At 57.6% G+C, this 17,121-nt stretch overlaps 2 protein-coding genes across 9 annotated transcripts in view; both read left to right on the top strand.

Annotated features, from left to right (window-relative positions):
• Window positions 1–4,846, top strand: part of PUM1 (pumilio RNA binding family member 1) — a 73,176-nt gene extending 68,330 nt beyond the window's left edge. For all 8 annotated transcript variants that reach the window (XM_058856771.1, XM_058856768.1, XM_058856770.1 and 5 more), the window contains exon 22: window positions 2,306–4,846. In XM_058856771.1, coding sequence (XP_058712754.1) covers window positions 2,306–2,437 — 132 coding nt within the window. In that variant the 3' untranslated portion in view covers window positions 2,438–4,846. The remainder of the gene's footprint in view (window positions 1–2,305) is intronic.
• Window positions 4,847–7,282: 2,436 nt separating this feature from the next.
• The window catches only part of SDC3 (syndecan 3), a 39,309-nt gene continuing 29,470 nt past the window's right edge, over window positions 7,283–17,121 (top strand). The window contains exon 1 of the mRNA XM_058856775.1: window positions 7,283–7,525. Coding sequence (XP_058712758.1) covers window positions 7,445–7,525 — 81 coding nt within the window. The 5' untranslated portion in view covers window positions 7,283–7,444. The remainder of the gene's footprint in view (window positions 7,526–17,121) is intronic.

Below are 17,121 nucleotides of genomic sequence, written 5' to 3'. Positions count from 1 at the left end.
CCTCGCCTGGTGTCGTCTCCAAGCCCTCAGCCACAGATCAAATCCTGTTTCTCGTTGTAAATGAGTTTGGATGTGCCACTTCCCGGAATGCCGGGATCCCTGGGGCTGGAAAAGCCTTCCAAGGCTCCAGCCTGTGCCCCATCCTGCCCTTGTCCCCTCCGGAGCACTCGGTGTCACCTCCCACCAGGGACAGCCACTCCAAACCTCCCTGGGCAGTTCCAGTGAATCCCTTTCCATGGACAGAAATCCTCCTGCCAGCCCAGCCTGGCGTGGTTCAGCACTGCCCTGCCGTGTGTGGATGCAGGAGTTCATTTTTGGCCAAAATTGAGATGTTTGGAGTGAAATCTGCCTCGCTGCCACCCCCAGGGCCCCGTGCCTGCTGCTCCAAGGGCAGGGAGCTCTGGAAACAGGGAATATCTTCATTTTCCTGCTTTTAAAGGTCACATCTGCAGAGCTTTAGAATGGCAATGGACGGGGAATAACAGGCTCAAAATGGGGGGTTTTAATTTTCCTCAGTGACATTTTTGGGGTTTGTTGATGAAAAATCCCAGGCACAGCCAGAGATGAGATCCTGACTGACCCAGGCATGGAAAAGCTGAGATTTATTTATTTTGAACAGTGTCAGGTGCTCAAATGCTAATGAGGCATTTTTATTATTACATTTAAGCACCCCTGAGTAAACCAGACTGATTTTTTTTCTGTAAGAAACGGGAATTTGTGTGAGGGAGCTGTTTTGAGCTCCACATGCAGGGAATCAACACAAACAGCTGGAATAATCCTCAGGGATGTTAATTCTCAGCTTTAGGAGCCACTCAGAGTCATTCTTTTAACCCCAAATCTGTTTTAGTCCACAAGAAATGCTAAAGATAATTAAATAAAGATATCTGGCAAGGGATACACCCAATTTATCTGTGGCAGAAGGGCCCTGGATTTATTAATCCATAACAGAGAGTTGTGTATTAAAATTAAAAAAAAAAAACAAACCACAAATGATTGTTCCTGACGTTCCTTACTTTCCTCTTCCCATGGAGCAAAGCCTTTGGAATAAAATGCAAATTAGATTATCAGTGGGGCTGTCAAAAATAGCTCAGGGTTGACAGCTAAATGGGCCTGAGTGAATGTGATTTCAGCTGTGATCCCAGGCTGCAGGAAAGCCTGGAAAAACGGAGCCAGGGGCTGTGGGAACGGCTGGGAATTGTGGAAAACTGCAGCCTGGGATGGGATTTTATTTAAAAAATTAAATTGAGAAGTGGCTTTTTAAGGGTTGTGTCAGTAAAGGGAAAAGAGAAGGAGTGGTTGGAATTGCTTGGAATTCCCGGTTTTTGCTGGGCACAGCTGTCATTCCTGCTGGGAATGGGGAGCCAGGCTGGGATCTGTGGTTTTGGAGTGTGGGTCCTTGGAGAGGAGCAGGGATTGGGGGGACTGGAGCGCTTTGGGATGGGTTCCTGGTGATGGGCAGGAATGGGATGAGGCCACCCTGGAGCAGGGAATGCTGGACATGCACAGCCCCTTCCCACCTGGAGAGGAAAACGTGGGGAAATCCCAGAATCCTGGAATGGTTTGGGTTGGAGAACCCTTAAATCCCATCCAGGGGCAGCTCTGGGAATCCCATCCCTCACCTCCCTCCCAGCCAAGAATCCCTTCCCAAAATCCCACCCCACCCTTCCCAGGCATCAGAATCCCCTAAATCCCAAACCCCAGCGCTCTCCTCCTGCACAATCCCGGTGGGATTGGGGACCCTCACCGGGATTCCCAGGAATGTGGGGTGTCCTTGGGTGTCCTTTAGGTGTCCTTGGGTGTCCTTTGGGTGTCCTTGGTGTCCTTGGGTGTCCTTTGGGTGTCCTTGGTGTCCTTGGGTGTCCTTTTGAGTGTCCTTGGGTGTCCTTTGGGTGTTCTTGGGTGTCATTGGGTGTCCTTTGGGTGTCCTTGGGTGTCCTTGGGTGTCCTTTGAGTGTCCTTTGAGTGTTCTTGGGTGTTCTTGGGTGTCCTTTGGGTGTCCTTGGGTGTCCTTGGGTGTCCTTTGAGTGTCCTTTGAGTGTTCTTGGGTGTCCTTGGGTGTCCTTTGGATGTCCTTGGGTGTCCTTTGGGTGTCCTTGGGTGTCCTTTGGGTGTCCTTTGGGTGTCCTTGGGTGTCCTTTAGGTGTCCTTGGGTGTCCTTTGGGTGTCCTTTGGATGTCCTTGGGTGTCCTTTGGGTGTCCTTGGGTGTCCTTTGGGTGTCCTTTGGGTGTCCCTGTGTCCCAGGGCGGGTCAGGGGTGGCTGTATCCGCTCTGAATCCCGGTTTTTTTCCTGCTTTTCCCCGGCAGATCCGGCCCCACATCGCCACCCTGCGCAAATACACCTACGGGAAGCACATCCTGGCCAAGCTGGAGAAATACTACATGAAAAACGGGGTGGATCTGGGGCCCATCTGCGGCCCCCCCAACGGCATCATCTGAGCCCAGCCCGCCTCCAGAGGCACTCCAGGATCCCAGAACCCAGCCCAGAACCCACCATTGGAATCCAGCCCAAGAATCCATCCCAGGAACCCACCATTGGAATCCATCCCAGGAACCCAGCCCAGAACTCATCCCAGAATCCATCCCTGGAATCCATCCCAGGAACCCAGCCCAGAACCCACCATTGGAATCCATCCCAAGAATCCATCCCAGGAACCCAGCCCAGAACCCACCATTGGAACCCAGCCCAGGAACCCAGCCCAGAACTCATCCCAGAATCCATCCCTGGAATCCATCACAGAACCCATCACAGGAATCCATCCCAGGAATCCATCCCAGGATCCATCCCAGAATCCATCATTGGAATCCATCCCTGGAATCCATCCCAGAACCCATCCCAAGAATCCATCACAGGAATCCATCCCGGGAACCCATCCCAGGAACCCAGCCCAGGAATCCACCCCAGGAATCCATCCCTGGAACCCATCCCAAAATCCATCCCAGGAACCCATCCCAGAATCCATCACACGAATCCATCCCAAAATCCATCCCAGGAATCCATCCCAGGAATCCATCCCAGGAATCCACCCCTGGAGCCCATCCCAAAATCCATCCCTGGAGCCCATCCCAGAATCCATCCCAAAATCCACCCCAGGATCCATCCCAGGATCCATCCCAGGGTCCACCCACCCCACCCGCCACGGTTGCTAAAAGAATAAACAACAAAACCACAACCAAACAAAACCCACAAAAAAAAAAAGAAACAACAAACAAAGAAAAGCAGAAAACAAAAACAAAAAAACACACAAAAAAAAAGAAGAGAAGCCTTTGTAAATTTCTTTAATTTTATTATGCATAACATGTACTAATTATTTTTTTTAATTAACTAATTGCCCTGCTGTTTTACTGGTGTATAGAATTCTTGTACATAGGTCTCAGATGTACATGGAAGGCCACATTTTTGTTCACTGTTGTATCTATATTCCAAATGTGGAGACTTTCAGGGTGGTTGGTTTGAAGACAACAAACAAACAAAACAGGGAATGAAAAACAAAACAAAACCCATTTTTAATTCATCATTTTTTGCAAATAACTTTTTTTTTGAGGGTTTTTTTTTTTTTAACCTCCTTTTAGCCCAAAAGTCAGCGAGAAGTTGGGATTTTAGCTCAGTGACACCACTGCTAAGAAATACTGAAAAGAGGAAAATTCAACTTGCTAAAGTCTGGTTTTAAACGGAGACACCAAAATTCCGGTTTGGGGACTTTTTAATGGTTTTATTTCTATTTTATTTGTGACTCTGACATGCTGGAGGAGGGAGCTTAGCTGGCATTTTCAGAAAACACCCAGAGATGATTTTAAACAGGAGGATTTTTGGGATTTTTTTATGCCCACTCCTCTGTTCACCTGGAGAGACACAATTTGATTATTTAGCATGAGGAAAAAACAAAACAAAAAAAAATCCAACTTGGCTTTGGTCTTGCTTCTATAAATATATAGTGTATACTTGGTGTAGACTTTACATATATAAAAATTTGTAGTATTTTCTTGTTTTGATGTCTGATCTGTATCTATAATGTACCCTAGTAGTGGAACATACTTCTGACTGTACAATTGTACATTTGTAAACCTCTGTAATGTAAATGTGGAGAAGTTTGAATCGACATAAAACCCGTTTTTTGGTAAGAAAACAGGAAAAAAAAAAGAATTTAGCAAAACCTGTGCATTTCAGTGTATATTCACACCTTTTATGGTCGTAGCATATAGTGTTGTATATTGTAAATTGTAATTTCAACCAGAAGTAAATTTTTTCTTTTGAAGGAAATGTTCTCTTTATACAGCCTAGTTAATGTTTAAAAACAAAACAAAAAAAAAAAAAAAGGAAGAAAAATAAACTGCTTGGTTTTATTTGTCACCTAGTTGGACAGTAGAGATCCTTTCTAAATGTTCTACAGACCTGATTCAGTTCCAAATAGTGTTTTTTTGAATCTTACAAAGTAATGTTTTGCTTCTTTTGTGACAGTAAGAAACAAAAAGTGCAAAAGTACAGCCCCCTCCCGGTTTTCCTTACAATCAGAGCCCCTTTTCACCTTGTAAAGTGTGAATCACCTCCCCCCTTTTTTGTACAGAAGATGAACTGTATTTTGCATTTTGTCTACTTGTAAGTGAATGTAACATACTGTCAATTTTCCTCGTTTGAATATAGAATTGTAACACTACACGGTGTACATTTACAGAGCCTTGTGTATATTTCCAATGAACTTTTTTGCAAGCACACTTGTAACCATATGTGTATAATTAACAAACCTGTGTATGCTTCTGCCTGGGCGACTATTTTTTGTAACTCTTGTGTAGATTGTCTCTAAACAACGTGTGATCTTTATTTTGAAAAATACAGAACTTTGGAATCTGGCTCTGGCTCTGCTGGAATCGTTTCTTTGATCTGGGAGCGATCTTTTCCTTCTCCTGTGGATCTTTTCCCGCTCCTGTTGATCTTTTCCTGCTCCTGTGGATCTTTTATTGCTCCTCTCGATCTTTTCCCGTTTCCTGTGGATCTTTTATTGCTCCTCTCGATCTTTTCCTGCTTTTCTCGATCTTTTCCCATTCCTGTCGATCTTTTCCTGCTCCTGTGGATCTTTTATTGCTCTTCTCGATCTTTTCCCACTCCTGTTGATCTTTTCCTTCTCCTGTTGAACTTTTCCTTCTCCTCTCGATCTTTTCCTGCTCCTGTTGATCTTTTATTGCTCCTCTCGATCTTTTCCCATTCCTGTGGATCTTTTATTGCTCCTCTCGATCTTTTCCTGCTCCTGTCAATCTTCTCCCACTCCTGTTGATCTTTTCCTTCTCCTGTTGATCTTTTCCTGCTCCTGTGGATCTTTTATTGCTCCTCTCGATCTTTTCCTGCTCCTGTGGATCTTTTATTGCTCCTCTTGATCTTTTCCTTCTCCTGTTGATCTTTTTCCGCTCCTGTTGATCTTTTCTCGCTCCTGTGGATCTTTTCCTTCTCCTGTCGATCTTTTCCCGCTCCTGTGGTTGTTGAACTCGGCAGATTTGGGGTTCACTCCTCGTGCCCAGGGTTTGGAGCACTCATCTTTTGGTCTTTGATTGATTTTTGGGTGTCTCAGAGCTCTTTGGTGCTGGTGCAGCTCAGCCAGCTGCAGGTCTGGGTTCAAACATGGTGAAAACAACAGGTGGAAATCGGATTTTTAGTGTTTAATTCAGCGCTGAGCATTCAGTTCGGGCTGGAGAGGAAGGGGAGCGTGTCCAGGCTGTGTCTGTGTGTCCCCAGGATGTGTCTGTGTGTCCCCAGGCTGTGTCTGTGTGTCCCCAGGATGTGTCTGTGTGTCCCCAGGATGTGTCTGTGTCTGTCCCCAGGCCCTGTGTGGGTCTGTGTGTCTGTGTCCCCAGACTGTGTCTGTGTGTCTGTCCCCAGGTTCTGCGTGTGTCCTCAGGCTGTATCTGGGTGTGTCCCCAGGCTGTGTCTGTCTGTCCCCAGGTTGTGTGTGTGTGTCTGTCCCCAGGGCTCTGTGTGTGTGTGTCTGTGTGTCCCCAGGCTGTGTCTGTCTGTCCCCAGGCTCTGGGTTTGTCTCCAGGTTCTGTGTGTCTGTGTGTCTGTGTCTGTGTCTGTGTGTCTGTGTGTCTGTCTGTGTCTGTGTGTCTGTGTGTCTGTCTGTGTCTGTGTGTCTGTGTGTCTGTGTGTCTGTGTCTGTGTGTCTGTGTGTCTGTGTCTGTGTGTCTGTGTGTGTGTCTGTGTGTCTGTGTGTCTGTGTGTCTGTCCGTCCCCAGGCTCCTGCAGCTCCGGGCTCTGCCCTGGGCATCGTTCCGAGCTCTTCGGGAGCGGGATCGGCTGCGGGTGCTGGAGGGGACCCGGCCCGGGAGGGACACCGGGATCCCCTGGGACACCCGGGATCCCCTGGGACACCGGGATCTGCAGGGACACCCGGGATCTGCAGGGACACCCGGGATCCCCTGGGACACCCGGGATCTGCAGGGACACCCGGGATCTGCAGGGACACCCGGGATCCCCTGGGACACCCGGGATCTGCAGGGACACCCGGGATCCCCTGGGACACCCGGAGACACCAGGAGCTGCCGCAGCGGGGACAGGGACCCTTTGGCAGCGCCCTCCGCCCCCCCAGCCCCTCCCGAACCCCCGCCACCCTTCGGGGGCCACCCTGGGGTGCCATCCCTCGGTGGGGACCGGCGGGGACCCGCGGGCCTGGCCCGGTCCCTGCAGGGGTGGCGGCGGCCACGGCGGGGCGGTGCAGCCCCAGCAACGCTCCCGGGCCGGGCTGCGAGGGGACCCTCTGTGGGGGGACACCCATCACCCCTCCTGGGGACACCCCCGGCACCGGGACCCCCTCCTGGGGACACCCCCGGCACCGGGACCCCCTCCTGGGGACACCCCCAGACCCTCTGTGCCCCAAATCTCTCCCCCTCTGTCCCCGGTCGCCCCCCAGTCTGCCGCAGGTCCCCCCCATTTTAACCCACGGTCCCCCTGCTCTACCCCACATCCCCCCATGCGCCCCCCAGTTCTCCCCTCACCACCCCCGAGGTCCCCCAGACCTCTCCCATGTGTCCAGCTCGCCCCCCATCCACTCCAGAGCCCCCCCAGACCTCCCCCCCGTGTTCCCCCCATCCACCCCCGGGCCCCCCAACCCGTCCCAGATCCCCCCGCGTGTTCCCCACGCTCCTCCCCACCTTCCCCAGCGTCCTCCCAGTTCTCCCAGCGCCCCCTCCCTCCGTCCCCGAGGTCCCCCCGATCCACCCCGGCCCCGCTGTGTCCCCCCCAGGCTCCTCCCCTGTCCCCTCCCGCTGTCCCCGGCCCGGGGCGGGGCGCTGCCGGCTCGGGGGGTGGCGGGGCCGGGAGGGCGGCGGCGGCGGCCCCGCACCCAGAGCCCGCACCCACCGCCCGCCTCCCGCGGGCGGCGGCAACAAAGGCCCTTCCCCGCCCCCGCCGCCGCCTCCCGCCGCTCCCGCCGCCGCCGGCAGCGTCCTTGCGGCAGGAAGATGCCCGGGGAGGCGCCCCGGGGGCTGCGGAGCCTCCCGCTGCTGCTGCTGCTGCTGCTGCTGAGCGCCCGCGCCGCGCTGGTGAGTGCGGGGACACCGGGGGGACACGGCCCGGGGACACCGAGGGGGGCTCGGCCCGGGGACACCGGCACCGAGCGGGGGGAGAGGGCAGGGAGCGGCATCGGCACCGGGAGGGGGCGGCGGGGAGCGGGGCGGGGCGGGGGGCACCGGGAGGGGGCAGCGGGGACACCGGCCCCGAGGATGAGCTGCCGTGGGCAGGGCGGTGGGACCGGCCCCGGTACCGCGCCTGGATCGGTACCGCGGGGCCGGGTCTGGGGCACCGTGCCCGGATCGGTACCGTGCCTGGATCGGTACCGTGCCCGGATCGGTACCGTGCCCGGATCGGTACCGCGGGGCTCTGTGGGGCACCGTGCACGGCCCCGGTTCCTCGCGTGGATGGCAGAGGGCGGGGGGCACCCGCAGCGGGCCGGGGGCGTGGGGCCGGTGGGTACCGAGGGGGCACCGGCACCGTGCGGGCTCCGGCAGCGGCTCCCGGCTGGGGGGCGGCGCCCCCGGGGACCGGACCCGGCTCGCGGGGGCTCCGGGACCGCCGCGGGGCCGCGCAGCTCCCGGGGGGCTCCGGGACCCGCAGCCTGCCCCGCGCCGGCCCCTCCGCCACCGCAGAGCCCCCCCGAGCCCGGCAGGGGCGGCCCCCGGGGCTGTCCCCTCCCCTGCGACCCCCCGGGCGGTGCCGGGCAGGGTGGCGGCCGTGGGGAGGGGGCTGCGGGCAGCTGCCGTTTGAAGGTCGTAGGGAAACACGCCTTAAAAATCGCCCGGAGGGGCGGAGAGGGAGGAACCCCCCCTGCTGCTGCTCGGGGGCAGCAGAAACTTGCCCCCCATCCTTCCCCTCCCCGATCCCCCTCCCCTCCCGCATCCCCAGACCCCGCTGGGGCGGGGGGCGGCAGATGCAGCCCGGGCTGTGCCGGCAGCGCCCGCTTTTCCCTTTCCATGTGGCTGCAGAAGGGGCTGGGAGCCCTGGCGGCAGTTCCAAAACTGCTGCTCCACCCGGGAGGGGCTCCATGGGATCCCGGGGTCCCGGGAGATGCTCCACGGGATTCTGGGGTCCCAGGAGAGGCTCCATGGGATGCTGGGGTCCCAGGAGATGCTCCCCGGGATCCTGGGGTCTCGGGAGAGGTTCCTCGGGGTCCCTGGAGCCCCCTGCCCTGCCCCGGCCGGGCGCTGCATTTTCGGGGCATTGGCGCTGCTTTTCGGGAGATGCTCTCGGGAAGGAGCCAGAGGATGCTTTTCCCTCCGGGAGCAACGGGAGAGGCTGGTGGGGAGGAAGGCTGCTCCTCCTCCTCCTCGGGCAGTTTATTCAGGCCGATATTCCGTGTGCCAGGGCTCCAGGGGAGTCTCTGCTCCATCCCCGGGTGCAGAGGGCTGAGCGTGGCTGTGCCGGTGTCCCCAGCGCCCTGGGGCTGCTCAGACTCCCCAGATGAGTTTTCCCCTTCCCCTCTGGGGGAATTGGAGTTGCTGGTTTCTGGCTGAGGTTGTCGGCATTTCCTGAGCGGATTGAGGCCGGGCAGGAGAGGCTGTGGGGTTGTTCAGCGCCGGGCGGGAGGTGATGGGATGTGGGATGCTCCCGAGGGCTGCAGGAGCTGCTGCCTCCACCGGGATGGGATCAAGGCCTCTCCTCTCCCTCTCTCTCTTCCCTGGAGCTTTTCAATCCTTCCTCCTCCTTGGGCAGACTCAGCTCCTCCCTGGGGTCCCCGGGAGGGAAGCAGGGACCTGCCACAGCTCTGGCACATCCAGGGGATGGGGATGGGGATGGATTTGGGGATCCCCCGGTGCCGGACCCTGGGCCCTGCCGGGGAGCCTTTCCCTGGAGCAGCGCCCGGAGCGCTCCTGGCTGCTCTGAGGAGCCGGGATGGCAACTCCAGCCCCGCTGGCACCGCGGCCGTGACTCCTGGGATGTGTCCCTGTGCCCATCCCGGGGGGACACGGAGGGACGGGGACGGGGACAGGGACGGGGACAGGGACAGGGATGGGACAGGGACAGGGACAGGGACAGGGACAGGGATGGGACAGGGACAGGGACAGGGACAGGGACAGGGACAGGGACAGGGACAGGGATGGGACAGGGACAGGGACAGGGACAGGGACAGGGACAGGGACAGGGATGGGACAGGGACAGGGACAGGGATGGGACAGGGACAGGGACAGGGACATGGCAGGGCTGGAGCGTTGCTGGCTGTGACACCTCCCCGGGACTCGAGGCCTCCCTTTGATCTCCTGCTGTCCGTGACCCCTCTCGGCCGGGCTTTGGGGAAGCTGGGATGGATCCCCGTGGGATCAGTCCCTGTAACCCTTTGTGTGCCGGCGTGGGAGGGCTGGGGGAGCGGGGCTGCCGGGACCCCTCCCTGGCAGAGGGAATTTTCCATCGGTGCCGTGCACGGGTTTGGCTTTGGCTGAGATTTCCCAAAGTCTGACGAGCTCATCCCTGCTCCTGCCTCATCCCTTTGGAGCAGGCGGAGAGGAAGGACCCAGGCTCCCCCCTCAGCCGTTCCCGGGTCAGGGAAGGGCTCAGCCCCCGTGGGACACCCGGGATTCCAGGACAGGCTCCTGTCTGTGCTGCTGGGAGCGCTGGCTGCTCCCCAGCCCCAGACCACACACACGGGCTGGGCAGGCGCTGCTTCCTCCTCCTCCTCCTCCTCCTCCTCCTCCTCCTCCTCCTCCTCCTCCGGGCAGCAGAGCGGCCGGCTGGCAGCTCGGTGCCACCCGGGGCTGCTGGGGACACCTGGGCACAGGGGGCAGGACAGGCGGCTGTGCTGGCGGTAATTAGCGGCTGAGCTTTAATCAGGCTCTGGGCTGTGCAGGGATGGGTGCAGCCGGCCCTGGGGGCACCCCCGGCTCTGGGGTCCCCAGGGTGGGCTCAGGGTGCTTTGTTGTGGCCCCGGCTGCTGTCGGAGCCCATCTCAGGGACCAGCTCATCACCTTAATTACCGAGAGCGTTAATTGGCCCCAACCTTTGCCGGGTCCCCGGAGCATTGCTGGGGTGGCTCCGGGCCCGGCCCCGTCCTGGCTCCCTGTGCACATCGGGGGATGCTCCGGATTTACTCCTGGATTGCGTTTCCCTGTGGAAGGGCATCCCCTGCTCCCCACAACCCCTCCAGGTCCTCCCTCGGCTCAGTCCAGAGGGATGATGAGGAAAACAAAGGTTCCTCCAGGCCCTGCAGAGTTCTGGGGTGAAGCCCCCCCTGCCCTGCAGGGATTTGGGGCGGTTCAGGATCCCCGCAGCTCCAGGTGCCTCCAGGCTTGGGGGGTCACAGGTCACCCTCATTCCCGTGATGTTTTCCAGGGTTTTCTCGGCAGCTCCCCGGTTCCCAGCCCGGCGTGGGGAAGGGTCTGTCCTGAGGTTCGGGGGTGCTCTGGGGCTGGGTGGGATGAGCTGGCAGGGGGGGATTGGAGTCCCCGCTGTGAGTTGGGGTCACACGAGCTTCAGCCCAGCCCCTTCTGTGGGGACAGCCCAGCCCTCCCATTCCAGCCGTGCTCAACCCCAGCTTCTTCCTCTTCCACCGAGCAACTGAGGAAAAACCTCAGCAGATAAAGGAATGGGTCCCCAAGGGCTGCCGGCTCCTCCGGCCGCTGTCACCTCGTCCCCCGAGTGTCCCCGGGCTCCTTTTCCCTCGGGAGACGCGCGGCAGCCCCGGGAGACGGGAGCGGGCTCTGGGGAATGCCCGTCCCGGGACGTGAGCCGGGTACCAAACCCTGCCGGGCTCTGACAGCCGGGAACCCTTCCCTTCCCGAGCCCCCGGAGGCTGTGACACACCGCGGGTACCCCCGTCCCTGTCCTAAATGAGGAAAACGATAATTAATTGGATATTACAACAAAACTGACATTGTCGGTACTTTATCCTAAATATCACAATAGTAGAAAACAGGGAAGAAGAGAGGAACTTTTGGCTTGTATTTCAAAAAATACATCAAAATCCACCCCTGTCCCTGTCACCTGTCCCTGTCCCTGTCCCTGTCCCTGTCCCTCCCGGTGTCGCAGCCTCTCCTCCTGCCCGGTTCCCGGAGGCTCAGCCCCGGCGCTCCCGGTGCTCGGGAGACGGGAGCAGATGGGGGATCTGGAGGGACAAACCCCCTTCAGATGCTGCGGGGCCTCTCCTGGGAGCGCGGAGGAGCCTTGGCCAGAGATCCCCGGATCCTGCGGGATCTCCCTTCCCTCCTCATCCTCCCCACCCAGCCTGGGGCTCCTTTGGCCGCTGGGGAAGGATTTTTCCTCCGAGCAGGGGATGCTCCCGAGCCCCTGGGGGGCACAAGGAACCGGGGCCCTGCTCGGTGTCACCTCGGCCGCTGCTCCCTGCCTGGCCCCGGAGCCACCGCTGGGCTGCGGAGTGAGGAGCGGAGCCTTTCGCGTGATTTGTGCCATTCCCGGCTTTTCCCCCTCTTTTTGTGCTATTCCCGGCTTTTCCCCCTCGTTTTGTGCCGTTCCCTGACCCCTCCATGCCGACGGAGGAATATTCACCTCCGGGAGGGGCTGGCGATGCTCCCCGGGTGGAACAGAAGCTTCTCGCGGCCACTCCTCCCTCTCTCCCCATTAATTAATTTGACATTTAAGCCGAGCTCCTCACGCGGAGCTCCCGAGCGTCTCGGTGACCTCCGGAGCAGCTCCAGGATGGGAACTGCTGGAATTCCAGGAGGGAGGGAAGGACATGGCTGGATCCAGGCAGAGGAGACTCCTGGGGTGCCCCAAAAACTCTGTTTTGGGGCCTTCTGTGGCCAGGAAGGGATGGGATGGACGCGGCTCCTCGTGGCTGTGGGAAGGTGAAATCCACAGAGCTTAGAACCGGTTTGGAGCTGGATCTTCCCAGGATTTTTGTTAAAATTGACTCAAGAAAAGTAAATTCTGGGCCGGTTGAGCCAGCATTGAACCCAAGGGTGGCTCTGCATGGAGGGGACAGCTCCGATTTGGGGGGGACCCAAACCTCCTTTTCCATGTCAGCATCCCAGAGCTCTCCGGGATTGGGATGGGCTGGGACCCGCCGTGTTTTCATCTCCGTGGCCGCCACCAGAGCCTCTCCCTCCCTCGGCACAGCTTGGCCACGGCTCAAACTCTTTCTTTCCAGATAAAAATAACAGCAGCAACCTCAGGGCTGCTGCTCCTGCCCCAGCTGGGGAGAAACGGGAATTGTTTTAGGGGAAAAAAAAGGGGAAACTCAAGGTGGGGGAGCCTGGGCAGGAACCTGCAGCCCCAGAGTGGGACCTGGAGTGGGGAGGAGGAGCCAGGGAAAACTGGGAAATGTGGGAAAAGCCGGGAAAAGCCTCATCTCGCAGGCAGCACGGAGCACAACTTGTTGGCAAAACAGTTTGTTTGCCAAAAAATGCGGTTTTCTGGAGGAGGAGGAGGGGAATGGAGCCGTGTCAGGAGCTGCCGAGGGAAGGGGGGTTTGGGGGTTGGGAGGGATGCTCGGGCAGCAAATGTCAAAAATCCAACGCAGGGCTGCGTTTTGGGGCAAGGGAGTGGGAGTTTGGGGCCAAAGCGGGCATTTAAAAGAGAAAAAAAAAAATTCTTATTTATTCCTCATTTTTTGCGAGTTAAGCTGGAAGGGAACAGAAAATCGCTGTCTCTGTGTCCCTCCCCGGGCAGTTCTCCCCGCAGAGGCAGCAGGTCTGGGGGCACACAGGGACCTTTTCCTCCCGGACACGATGTTCATTTAAATCCACCATTCCCAGCTTTTTTTTTTTAAGGCAAATTTGGGCTCCTCGCAACTTTCCCAGCTGCTGCGAGCAGCCGTTGCGTCCCTGGGGAACCTCTCCGTGCACCCACTGGAAACCGAGCGGGAGAAACCGGGATAATGTCATTTTGTGGAGGTTTTTTCGGGCATCAGCCGGATTTCCCGGGGAGGGTGAGATCCCCCCGCGGTCAGGGAGAAGCGGGGTCGGGGCTGACCCCAAAAGGCCGGAGCTGCTGCGGGCAGGCCCGGATCCCTCCCCGGCACAATTCCAGCTGCTCCCAGCCGGAGTTTGCCCGCAGCTATAAATAAATAGCTCGGAGCGCAGCGCAGCCCCCGGAGGGCTCGGGCTCTATATTTAGGTTCCTGCAGCACAAAGCCATATTGCACGGGGGCTGGGCACCGGGATCTCCTTCGAGGAACGGGGGGAGGAGAGGACCGGGGGCGATGGAGCCTTTCCATGGGATCCGGGGCTGGATCCTCACCCTGCGCCCGCTGTCCCCGTCCCGCTGCTCCCATCCCGGCCTTTCCTCCCACAAAGCCCGGCAGAAGCTGCTGCCTGAGCGGGGAAGGGAAAGGGACATCAAACATTTATAGGCCTTGGGAATCGTCAGGGAAATGTCTGGCCCTGTTAAAACAGCAGCAGCAGCGGTGAGGGAAGAGGGAAAAATAAAAAAAACCCAACTCAGTGGGGCTCTTGCGTTTTCCCAGCGTTATCCCAGCGTTATCCCAGAGTTATCCCAGCGTTTTCCCAGCGTTATCCCAGCATTTTCCCAGCGTTTTCCCAGAGTTTTCCCAGTGCTATCCCAGAGTTATCCCAGCTTTGTTATCCCAGCGTTTTCCCAGCATTATCCCAACATTATCCCAGCGTTATCCCAGAGTTATCCCAGAGTTATCCCAGAGTTATCTCAGAGTTATCCCAGAGTTATCCCAGCGTTATCCCAGAGTTATCCCAGAATTATCCCAATGTTGTTATCCCAGTGTTGTTATCCCACTGTTATCCCAACGTTATTCCAGCATTATCCCAGAGTTATCCCAACATTATCCCAGAATTATCCCAGTGTTATCCCAGTGTTATCCCAGTGTTATCCTAGCATTTCCCCAGTGTTTTCCCAGTGTTATCCCAAGCATTTTCCCAGTGTTATCCCAGTGTTATCCCAGCATTATCCCAACATTATCCCAGTGTTTTCCCAGTGCTTCCGGTCCTCAGCCGGGGTCACAGCTCCGGGCTGGGCTCCCCAAGCTCTGAACCCGAGCTCGTGGCTCTCCGGGCACATCCCGAGCTCAGCCCTGACCTAAACCCGAAGGGCAGCGAGAAATTCCTTGGGTTCCTTCTTCTCCCGGCCTTTCGGAGCGGGGCCGGCGCTTCCCGCCCGGCTCTGCTGGCTCCTGATGAGGGAAACACCAAATCCCAACTTCCCCAGCGCCTCCGAGGGATTTATCCCGGGGGGAATGGTCCTTCCCGACCTCCAGGGTGAGGATGGGGTGGGAGGTGAAGGAAAACAGCCAAATCCCGGCCATCAGGGGAGTTTTGCTGCTGCTTTGTTTGAGCCGGGATCTTCCAGAGGAAAAATCTGCAGTTTCTCCAGCGGGCAGCAGGGCACGGGGGTCACGCTCGCTGCTCAAGCTTTGCACTTCCTGCATAAAAATCAGGGCTTTGGTGACTTTTCATTCTTTTTTTCCTCTTTGGCAAAGGTTAGAACCTGGATGAGGAGCAGAGCGAGCTCTGGAGTGAGGAGGAGGATCAGGATCCAGGACTGGGCGTGGGTTTGGGCTCTGCCTGCCCCAAGTTTTTGGGAACAGGGGCTTGTCTGGCACAGCCCAGAGCTGGTGTGGAAAAGAGGAAAGGAAATTTCCGGAGGGGAAATGCAGGGAGGGAGAGCAGGGCTGGAGAGGCAGCCGGAGGGTGCAGGGAGCTGCAGGGACACATTTTCCTGCTCCTGCTGATGGGTAGGGAAGTGTTTTCCAAGGAAAAGAAGAACTCAGCTGGTGGGAATGCACCTGGCTGGACTGGAAAATGAGGGGTCAGTTGGTGTTTGGGGCTCAGGAACTGGCTGGTTTGGCTTTGGGAACAGCACTCCTTCCCAACGGGATCACCCCAGCCATGGAAACCACGGGAAAATATTCCCACTGGGAAATCAGAAATTCCCATGGAAGGATCCTGGTGCCTGTTCCCATGGAAAGATCCTGGTGCCCATTCCCATGAGGAGATCCCGGTGCCCATTCCCATGGAAAGATCCCAGTGTCCATTCCCATGGAAGGATCCTGGTGCCCATTCCCGTGGAAAGATCCTGGTGCCCATTCCCATGGGAGGATCCCGGTGCCCATTCCCATGGGAGGATCCCGGTGCCCATTCCCATGGAAGGATCCTGCTCCACCTGACATTCCCATGGAAGGATCCTGCTCCACCTGACATTCCCATGGAAGGATCCTGCTCCACCCGACATTCCCATGGAAGGATCCTGTTCCACCCGACATTCCCATGGAAGGATCCTGCTCCACCTGACATTCCCACCTCTGGGATTCTGGTCCCTGTTCCCCCCCCGGGGATACCCTGCCCTGACCCTCCCACCTCAGCAGAGCGAGGTTCCTCCTCCTCCTTCCCCTCCCAGCCCTCCCTGGCCGGGCCCAACATTTCCCCAGCTCCTTTTTGTCACTTCCTGAGGCGTTTTCAGCCGCCTGGCACTGAACCAAACGGCTCTGCCTGGGGAAAGAGGCCTCAGGTGCAGCGAAACTCCCTCAGAATTTATTTGTTCCTCACCTGCTCCCAGAGCTGCTGGAGCTGGGTTGGATTTTCCCTCGCCAAGAGTGAATTTTAATTTACAGCAGGAGCGTTGAGCAGCTCGGGACAGGTGACACCGAACGTGTCAGGAAGGGACATTTCCAGCAGCGCCCTGGGGATCCTCGCTGCTGTGGAAAGAGCAGGAACCTCCTCCCTGCCTGGATATTCACTGAGGGAAACAACAGATTGGGGATAAATATCAGCGTTTCTCCCCTCGAGGACTTCCCAGGACGCTGCCCGTGGAGAGGCTCAGGATTAGGCTTGGATCACCTTATTTTTATTTTATTTTTTATTATTTTTTCCCTTGAAGGGAAAAGCCGCGTTCACACGGAAACCGATCTGTTTGTGCGGCCCTGAGGGGCAGGAGCGTCCTGGAGGCGCCGGGAAAAGCTCCGGGAGCTCTGCTCGGCCTGGCAGAAGGGTTGGAATGGAAGGGGAAGCGTGGAGGGAGCGGCCGGGGAACGCGGGGGGATCTGTGGAGGAGCAGCTCTGGAACGGCGCGGGATGAATCCCAGGGATTCGCTGGGGATCTGTCAGGGATCCACCGGGGATCTGTGGAGGAGCAGCTCTGGAATGGCACAGGATGAATCCCAGGGATTCACTGAGAACAGCGGCCCTTCCCGGCGGGAGCAGCCGCGCAGCTGCCGGAGCTGAGGAATGTGATAGCGGGGATCTGCTGGGGATCTGACAGGGATTCACTGGGGATCTGACAGGGATCCGCTGGGGATCTGACAGGGATTCACCGGGGATCTGACAGGGATTCACCAGGGATCTGACAGGGATTCACCAGGGATCCATTGCCATTCCACCGGGGATCCACCGGGGATCTGTCAGGGATACAGCGGGGATCTGACAGGGATCCACCCGGGGATCCACCAGGGATCCGTCAGTGATCTGTCAGGGATCTGTCAGGGATCCACCGGGGATCCACCAGTGATCTGCCAGGGATCTGCAGTGGTTCCAGCAGGGATCCACCGGGAATCTGCCAGGAATCTGTCAGGGATCCACCAGGGTTCCACTGCAGTTCCACCAGGGATCCGTTAGGGATCCGCTGTGGTTCCACCGGGTATCTGCCGGGGATCTGTCAGGGATTCACTGAGGATCTGCCGGGGATCTGCTGCGGTTCCAGCAGGGATCTGTCAGGGATCCACCGCGGT

The sequence above is a fragment of the Poecile atricapillus genome, chromosome 24 (assembly GCF_030490865.1).
Source record: "Poecile atricapillus isolate bPoeAtr1 chromosome 24, bPoeAtr1.hap1, whole genome shotgun sequence".
Taxonomy (NCBI): Eukaryota; Metazoa; Chordata; class Aves; order Passeriformes; family Paridae; genus Poecile; species Poecile atricapillus.
The sequence above is the reverse complement of the archived record's forward strand: the minus strand, read 5'-3'. Positions and strand labels throughout refer to the sequence as shown.